The sequence below is a fragment of the Strix uralensis genome, chromosome 14 (assembly GCF_047716275.1).
Source record: "Strix uralensis isolate ZFMK-TIS-50842 chromosome 14, bStrUra1, whole genome shotgun sequence".
In the NCBI taxonomy this organism is placed as follows: domain Eukaryota; kingdom Metazoa; phylum Chordata; class Aves; order Strigiformes; family Strigidae; genus Strix; species Strix uralensis.
The window spans coordinates 14,934,069-14,943,895 of NC_133985.1; the positions used below are offsets into that span (position 1 = coordinate 14,934,069).

At 40.8% G+C, this 9,827-nt stretch overlaps 1 protein-coding gene across 6 annotated transcripts in view; it reads left to right on the plus strand.

Annotated features, from left to right (window-relative positions):
- Window positions 1-4,510, plus strand: part of EBF1 (EBF transcription factor 1) — a 283,965-nt gene extending 279,455 nt beyond the window's left edge. For all 6 annotated transcript variants that reach the window (XM_074883664.1, XM_074883665.1, XM_074883666.1 and 3 more), the window contains one exon: window positions 1,329-4,510. Coding sequence is in view for 3 of the 6 variants with exons in the window: in XM_074883667.1 (XP_074739768.1) it covers window positions 1,329-1,360 (32 nt within the window). In the remaining 3 variants the exon portion in view is untranslated. The remainder of the gene's footprint in view (window positions 1-1,328) is intronic.
- The last annotated feature ends 5,317 nt before the right edge of the window (window positions 4,511-9,827 follow it).

The window sequence follows — 9,827 nt, forward strand, 5'->3', positions numbered from 1 at the left end:
AGTGCAGTTTACTCGAGCTGTTCTCCCCTTGCTGATTAGACTTGTAATTCTTGCACATATGGTGGTGTTTGTGGAGAAAACATTTCCCTCCTCTCCCCCTCCAACCCCAAATCTGTGAGTCTTTTACTTTGGCTCTGTTCTTATCAAATAATTGCAGCTGTAATTAAAGCACAATGAATCAGCACCAGTCACAGGGTTGAGTTCTTCCTTAAGAAATTACATGTCCAGATGTCTGAGATGGCAGGCAGTTCTAGCATTTAAATAATGTGCCCATGAAGTGCCGCCAACCTGAAGGCGAATCTGTTTTCTACCTTTTGGCAAATAACCGTACAACTGGTATTCTAAATGCATTGTTGTTGTTACAGTTTTTATCATAAACTTGCATGACTACCTCCTGTAATGATGTGCTTGCTCACAGTATATCACTTGGACACTTGGTTTGTCTGATCTGCATAGAGTCCCTGGTAAATAGAGGGAGACCAAGCTGGAAGTCAAGCTAGGTGGAAGACTGTACCTGTTGACTTTTAATTAAAGTCTCCTCTTTAAGAGAGGTGGTGGTTTCATAGAAAATGAGGTTAGGAAGCATAATAAAGAAATACTGACGATTCAACTTAGCACAAAAGAGAAGACATTCTAAATTAACATTAACATACAACTCAGTGTAGCTGGTGATGTCTGCTACAAGTGTAATAAAACCATGAGATGCTGGTCTGCTAAACCGCCAGTTAAGGACATATTTCAACTTGAAAACTGGATTTGAGAGTTTAAGTCCTTTTATGAATACCTGGACTCATAAGAGAAAACTGGCACAGGAGAACAAACCACTGGTAGTGTGCCTAATGCAACGAACACCCTACCAGGTCTGTGACATTGGTGGCCTATGGGACTCCAGCCATTTTCTTATATGTGGAGTAGGTATCTTCTTTGCTTTTTAAAGACTAATAGAATGTGTGGCAATGGCTGGGTCAGGTTTAAGCCTCCTGAGCATTTTGAGATTTTGAAACTAAAGTCAGAAAATGCAGTTGGGGTCTGATTCTGATATCAGGGAAAGTGCACTTTTTCTGCAAGAAAATCACTAATTTCAGCAGAGTCACTTGCAATTTAAACCACTTTCTGATCAGAATGAGGCTTCCCATGATTACTGTGTACGTGGTTGTCTCTACTGGATGATACTTATATATAAATTTAATTCATAGTACAGCTGAGTACATTGCTAGTAAATGTTTAAAAACTCCAAGGATTTAAGAAGTTGTTTGATAATGCACAAAAGTAACTTTTTTTCCCTCTCTTTCTCTCTCCCCCACCCCCCTCCCCTTTCCTTCTGACAGCTATATCTGGCATGATTGTTCCCCCCATGTGAAAGAATTGCCTTGAAGAATTTTACTAATGAAGAGGTTGAATTCTGCTTCAGAGAGAATCTGATACAAGTCCCAGAGTGGAACTTTTTACTCAGGCCTTTTTAAAAATAAAAAAGAAATAAAGAAGAATCTTACAATAACTGCGGATTTTTAAACAAAACAAAAATCACCATCCTTGCAAATACTGAAATTAACAATCTACGATTGCAAGGTGTTGATTCAAGTTGTCCATCCCAAATACCTGGGAGATATATTTATTGTATGTTGATAAAAAAATCCACTTTTTTTTTTTTTTTTTTTTTTTGCGGGAGTGGGGGCTTGCTTTTATTTCCTTCTGGTTTTTGTGTTTTTTTAAGGCTTGATTTAACTCAACACCATTTGTCTTTTATAAATCATACAATCACACAAGGGACACTAGAGATGGAACTCCACATTTTTAATTTATGATATTTTTTTTGTAAAGCTGTGTAAAGAAAAATGAAGTGGTGTCATTTACATACAAGTCTGTATGGGACAGAATAGAAGTGCCAGTTAGTTTTTCGTAGAAGAATTATGGCCATTTAATTAAGGGTCGGCTCATAGAGGTTGCTTATCCAGTGGTGACTTGCTAATATGATGCATTTTTAATGTTCTAATTAAATAGATATCACTCCCTAGAAAGCTGATATTTTTGGATGATGAGGGCGGGATGAGGGGTGGGATTAGTAACCTCTGTCTTTAATTTCAGCCTAATAATTGTGTAAATAATGCAACAAGAAAAGTTGGTGAAAGGGAAGGTAAGGATGCAAATAACAAACACATTTCCTCTTGAACTGAAAATCCAGTGCCTCTAGATAGAATGCTAAAACTGCAGAAGCGGTGATGAGCATGGCGCTCTCTTTAGCTTATACATCAGACTCCTTCCAAACGAGTGGCCTTCTTGAAGTTTAGTGTCACCTGAGCTGGGCATAAAATGCCATTTGGATTTCGCGTGGCCATCCAACGACACCGACTGCGGCCATCACGCGTGGGGTGTTTTCAGCGTAGCCCCTCTCCCCTTGACCTATTTGTTTTTATGGGGCAGAATGAGAACAGACTCAGCTGCGGTTCTGCATCCTCACACTCTAAAAGCACATGTTTCCGTCAGCCTCCCACTAGGATTGTTCCAATATCAGTCGACCCTCTCAATTTGTATCATAATATATTAAGCAACAGGTAACTGCTTTTGAATAGTAAATGAAAACATGAGTTTTGGGGGTGGGTGGTGGGGCTGTTAGGAAGGTTTCAAATCAAAACCGTAGCTTCTGTTTTACAAAAATTTTGCTATCATTATCTGGGAAGTGTTCTTAAAAACATTAGTCAAAGAGGCAGCAAAGCTCTGAAGATGCATTACCTGATATTTTTTCTTTGCTGTTGTGTTTTGTATGTAGTTATAAATACTGTAGATTTTTTGTGATTTTTTGCCAAAGTTGTTGTTCTATTTATACATTTTAATGTCTTAAGACAGTTTTTCAATATCACAAAAAAAGAATTTTACTGCATATTTTGCAAAAAGAGCTCACTACCTTTAGCTTGCACATACTTGCAAAATTAATTAAAGAAAAAAAAAGCTTTTTGTTTCTGTTTTTTGTTTGTTTGTTTTAAAGGGGATTTTGTAAAATATCCATATAAATAATGTATTTATCTTTGGAATTTGTACATTGCTTTTGTCCCCTACCAAGTTTATTTTATTGTGTATGTTTGCTATGTGAAAAGTGCTGATTTGTTTGGTCATTCACCGTTGTATTAGCTGTTTAAATGTGATTTTAAAACATTTCATTTATAGGGTTTTTTTTAGTATTGTTTAAAACCATGCTTCCATTTTTTTTTTAATTTCCACCCAAAAGCCATTGTCTATTTTTGTATTATTTGTAAGTTAAGAAGTTTTTTCCAATATATGGCAAAAAGTAGCATATTATTCTTGTAGCATTTAGTTATGTAGATTTTAAAAAAAATGTATCCTTTGCTTTTGAGGCTTAACAAAAACTAATGCTGTTTTACTCTATTAATATGCATGGGATTTCTCCTCTTTGGAGTGACGCATTTTTGTGCATTAAATATGGGGAGAAACTTCATAGAACTCAATGAAAATACTTTCTTTCTTAAGTCTGCTTGTATATTTCTCTGTCTTTCACATAAATATAAACCAGCAGATTGGATGCCTTAACAATGCAAATCATATTCATTTCACTTGTACATTGTACTGTGCACCAGAACTGTCAATCATCACTAACATTCTAAGAAAAAAAAAAAAAGGAATTGAAAAGCACAAAAGAACTGTTTTGTTACCTTAAAACAATATAACTTTTTTCTAGTTGAGCAAGAAATCATTTACAACGATGCTGCAACTGTGCATGCTTCCTGTATGAATTTTGCAATGGTTTTCACTAGAATGTCACAGTGTGATCTTTGGGGGGAAGGGAAGAAAACAGGATTTTTTTTTTTCATGGTGAGAAAATAAAAGAAGAGAAAACTGGAAAATGTGAGAGACATCAGTTTATTGCTTCTCTGTATTCCAAGCAATTATTCTAATTCACATAGTAAGCAACAGCACGACAATGTAATCAAATTTAAAGCCATATTTTGTCCAGTGACACCATCAATTATTCTTGTAGAGCTCCACTCAAAGTCATAGCGGTTTTGACACCAATGTTAGCCATCGATGTTTGTAGTCTTCTATGCCAGTGTCCAAAGATCCTTTGACAATGTGCATAATTTTGTTTTGTTGCAGCTATTTACAGTGATCTGATGAATGGGAATTTATAAAAATCTCCCCCGCACCACACTTATCTTTTACAAAGTAAAAGATGCAGCTGTTTACAGAATATGGCTTTAAGTGGAAACATTCAGATTTCAGTTTTAACAAGGTGAAGCTTCACAATGACTGGATTGCATAAAGTATGCCTATTTCCTCACAGTTGTACTAGAATGCAGCTAAAATGAAGTCATCTCTGAAACTACTAACCTTTCACCTTCTTATCTAAATCTTTTTGAATAGACACACACACTGTACAGTTCTATTGTTAGAGAAACTAACTACTGTAGAGATTGTTATAATTTTTTTGCAGAAATTCAAGCTGTAAAAACTTTTCAACTTTCACAATATTTAATTAAAGTTACTTCCTGTCTGTGAATACAGCTCCTAGTTGCGTTTTTATTCTTCTGCTTCTGCTAGCTAGTAGATGAGAAAAAATAAAATACAGAAGCCAGAGGCTACTGAATTGTCTTTCTGAAATTAAGGAGAAGCAGAAATTCATGGAATTACACAGTGAAACATGGCGAATGCTGGTGCACCAAAACTCCTCTTCCTCTGTCACTAATGGATTTCAGTCGATCCTCACTCATAATGATGAATGTTCATCCTGTTATCGTTATTATTTCCAGTGGTTTAGTCTACTGATTGCCTAAAGAGCCAATGTATTTTTCTAGCAGATTTCAGGAGCGTATCTAGCTTTAGGTACATAGTTGCAAAGAGCTGTCTCTCTAAATACAGTGATCATAAAGTACAAGGCAAAGGCATATTAGATCCAGTGCCAGAGAGCCGGGGAAATCTAAGTTTTTATCTTGGTATTATTTAAGTCAATGGCAACACTTCCAGGACTAGGTCTTAAGTGACTTGCTCCAGGCCAGCTCCAGGAACTGCATCAAAGTATGTTGAGCTGTAACTAGCCCCTTGACTTGACTGTGAAGGAGGCTCCTATGAAGGGTTTCCATTCTGCTACCCTTCCTAAATGACAAATCATCAGCTGCTAAATTGGTTCTAGGTGTTTCATTTCGTTCTGTACATCTCTGGCACGAGAGGACTATAATGAGCTGTACTTCTGGCATGTGGAAGGGTGACATAATGGCACTTAACTGGGCCTGAAGAGTGGCTGCCATACAGAAGACCTGTATGGGGACAATCAAAAACCTTTAAACACCACACCTAGTACAAGGCTCCAAGCATTTCCAGTATAGGAATAGGGATGTCAGGGTTGCAGTTTAATTTAAATTAAAATTTACTTGAAAAAATTAGATTTGCTAAAAACATAAGCAGCTGGAATTGGCTTCTTGCAATGTAAAATGTTTGATGTCTCTTAACAGATCCACTCCAGTAGTTGTCAGAGAAAAGAGAGCTGGTGGCTAAGTCAGACCCCAAAGGTGTTTACTCTGTCAGCACAAAAGATCTGTTTCTTCTGTCTGAGGTAATTCTCCTGGTTCTCTTTCAAATGGTGTGACTGTTGGCAGCTCTCACCGCAGCTGAGGGCAGGTAAGATAGCATGAACCATCAGGCATCTAGTTCAGATGGATGCTGAAGAAGAGTCTGCTAGTCAGCTCCAGTGATGTTCATCAGCTGAGGTCACTTGGGTGGCAGTGCTGTAATAGATGAATTGCTTTTTTGATGCCAGAAGAAAACCCTCCAAAGCCCAAACCATGTGAGGACCAGTTGCAGGGTGCTCATCCAGGTACGGCTGCAGTGAGACACGTATCCCATGATGGGTCATACACTAAAAGGGAGAGAAGTGTCTTCTGTCACAGAGCACACGTACACCTGAGGGCTTAGGGTGAGGTGTGTAATGGCATAGCTTATTGCTGCCCTCTAACCTGGAGGCTTCTTTAATTTTTTCAGCAACTGTAGTAGTCGTTTTGATGGAATAGTTTGTGTCTGGCAGTGGGATTGATTGTATTTTTGTATGCTTGTGCCTCTAATTTTTTTATTTAGTTTAAAGAAACCTCGGCAAAATGAGCTACCTTCACTGTTCATTCCCTGGCCTTGTCTGTGTGTTTGCTTATTCCCTTTAGAGTCTGTCTCCACAGGCTCTTGCCACAGCTGCTTCATGTAACATTTACATAACTCTGCCTAGCATCACAGCCCGTGTATCTTCTGCCATTTAATGGGTTAGCTGAAGACATATTTCATGTTACACACTTGATTTCCTCAACTCCTTCCTGTTTACTGCCCCCTGTTCTCCAGTCCTCTCATAAATATTCACACTGCACTGCTGTACTAAAGATGGGTTGGAGGCCTCCCACAGAGTCCCTGGCCCCCAACTCAGATCCAGACTCATGGGACAGTTTCATGGGATAGAAGTTTTTTGGAAGAGCTTTAGCAAATGCCACATTGCCCAAGCTTTTTCAAAAATGCATCGTAGTTTAGTTGCCCTCATTACCCTTTTAGGGAGGTTGTCACTGGAACCCATTCCTCTAGTGCAGAGAAAACGTACAGTTTTGTCCTGCACCAGCACCGTGCTTTTGAATTTCTTCTTACCTGTGTTAGCTCTCCTGTTAAATATGTAGCTGTGCTAAGCAATCCAAGCTCTTCTAGTGTCATATTTAAGTTGTCCTCCTTTTCATGGAGAATTCCAGTGGCTTTTTTTTTTTTCCAATTCCATTTCACTTTGTACTTTTCTGCATATCTCAGAGAGATGGGGAGTCTGTGAGGACTGTTCATCTCATCATCTCAGAGCTGTGACCGTATTACTTGCTTAGTTCCATCCACAGCAACATTACAGAAGCATCACTTTCTACTCACTGCTTTATTTCGCCCTTCACAAACACACTTCATTACCATTGTACTAATAAAAATGTGCAAAAACCTACCAGTGAACATTCAAAGTCCACTCCACACAATAAGGCCACATCCCAGAGATGTGAAGCAGCCTGACATAGAGCTTCAGCAAGATAGTCGGTCAATTTGGTTGCTGCCTCCTTGCCCACCCACCAGTTGTACTCCTTCATGTCATTGACACCTCCCTGCTTGCCCCCCCCCCCCCCCCCCCCCCCCCCCATTATCTCATTGGGATGCTGCCTGATTTGGGCCTCATTTGACATCTCCAGTTCCTCTCTTTCCCAGAAGGAGCTGGTTCTGGCATCCCGTTTCCCCAGCACCTAATGCTGGTATTTCAGTAGGGGAGGTCAGGTCAATACTTTAGATAAATAAGTAATAGCTCCAACTCCACAACCCTGTTCTTTCTTCCTCTCCTTGGTGCCCTTGAGGATACAACTAGACAGAGCTTATGGCACTGCTCCAACATGATTGGCAGGTCATGTGAAAGAGCACACTTCTTAGAAAACTTCAATACAGTCATTCCAGGACACGAATGCCAATGACTACCCAGGTCACAGCCTAACAGCAGGGACTGCAATTCTAGGTGGCTTTTTTGTGTAGGCCTACAACAGGAGCAGCAAATACAGTGCTCTAACACTCATTTTTCTCCTTATTTTCAATGAATGACCCAAACTTCATCACTAGTGTGGATACACATTTGAAGATAGCCACCAAAAATATTATTTAGATGCTCACCTAACACTTTCTTGAAATATACGGCAAACTCTGTCCTAAATGTCCCAGTCCAGTCAAACTCTGTTTTGTATAAGGGGGATGAAATTGTTCACTTCTTTCTTTGTTAGTAAAGTATATGAGTCCCTAATTTTCCCACATTTATTCATATCAAAATGTGTCTTATACTGTAAGCCCTTACAAGGGTTTCAGTGGGTTTGCAGCTGGTATACAAGAGGGACTCACCATGTCATGTTGATTCACTGCAGTCTGGCAGCTCTTGACCATGCACATGAGAAAGGCAAGGACTGATTATGGCTGTAGCTATGTACAAGTGGTCTCTGAAGGGGCACAAGTTATCTGGTTGAGAAAAACCTCAAGATAAATTTGCCAGTGAGGATGCCTCAGTCGCTCAGTGTAAGAAGGTGACAGCTCAGCTCAGAGCTTTGCTCAGGAGGCACAAAAATGCAGGGGTGTGTGTGTGTGTGTGTGTGTGTGTGTGTGTGTACCTGCGTGTGTGTGTGTTGAAGTAGGAAACTGTGTGAGAGCCATGACAAGCTCTGGGAAGCAAGGCCCAGGATGAACCCTGTCATAAAAGTTCACTTTTCTGCAGTTTTTAGAGGAAAGGGGAGCACAAACATTGCACAGAGGCTCATCTGGAGGGCTGTTGTGCTGCAGCTTTCATCTCTGCTCCCTCCCAGACCCACACCCTCCCCTCCAGCTTTGCACAGGTCCTGCCCGCTGCCCTGCTGCCTCCCTGCCCACTGCCCCTGCCACGAAGGGCTCTGCCTTCAGCCTCATTTCCACGGAGCATTGCTCACCGTCAGCCTGCCCCAGGCACTGCCTCGCTCCCCCATCTCGCCACCATTAACTTTGCCTTCAACCTCTGCTGCATCATTGCCTTCTCCTGAGGGTTCCCTATTTATATAGAGGGGAAAATGCAGTTGCTGGGACTAGAAATATTTTGTTACCTTTTTCTACTTAAGTGCGAGGCATTTTTATCTGTGCTCTCTGGAGACTTATGCTACAGTGGGACTGATTTTATCCACTTACTCAATGCACTTTAGTTCAATAATGATTACAGAACTTCTACATAATATATTAGGCATAGCTGATTTCCCAGGGTTTGTAGCCCTCCATCTCCCTAAGCATTTAAAAAGGAATCTCTCTGTGATAGGTATGTTATGAATGATACACTCCTCAACAGTCATGATGTAAAAATAATAGCAGCAGTGGGCCAGGAATGAAGAAGAGGAGAGCATCCGGCTGGAAAATGCCAAAGCCTGTGGATAACACAACCCAATAGCAATGATCTGTTTTGTTCATTTTATCACTGCTCCTTATCCCATCAGCAGCACTTGCCATCTACAGAGTTCGGGCAATCCAGGACAGATTCCCAAACTCTCCCTCCACCACCTTACCCAAACTGAGGGTTTTGGCAATTCACTGGCTCCACTGCAGGATGGGTTCACCTGGTCTCTCTTTCTCACTCTGTCTCTCTCTCTTTTTTTTTTTTTTTTTTTTTTTTAATGCAAGCTGAGCTCTTCAGCTTGCTCAACTGTGGATTTAGCAGCCGTGAGCAGGCCTGTCACAGCCAGCACCCCCAGCCCTGAGGTGCCTGATGTGATTGCAGAAAGCCTGCACAGCATTTCTTTTCTTCAACAGCAAAAGGAGTAGCAATGTTTGTGGTCATGGTCTCCTTCACACCTGAGGTTGGACTGTGTGCCCCTAACAGAAGAAACCTGGTCCTAAGCTTTCCTCAGCTTGAGAGGCTTTCCATGCCCATTTCCCCAACCATGGAGACTGCAAGGCTTCTCCATCCTCTGCTATCCCAGTTGCTAGTCACCCTCTGCCCATGTTTTTCTCCATCTGCCCTCCCTAGGCCGGCTGTTCAGCACCCTCACCCTGCTGCTCAGCACCTTTATGGCAGAGGGCATCCAACTCCTCTCCATAAATCCCAAGACTGGCTTGGTCAAAGCCCATTCATTTGCACCAGGGAGTTTTCCACACCATGAACCGAGTGCCTTGCTCATCTTGTCATCAGCCTCCCCAGTCCGTGGTGATGGTGCTTTTTTTCTTTTTTTAAACATAAAGACCCCATTTTATGCAATTTTCTGATAGTCTCTTAATTTAAGTAACAGCTTTTGGCAAGGAGTTCCACAGTGCTGTGGTTTAACCCCACCTGGCAACTA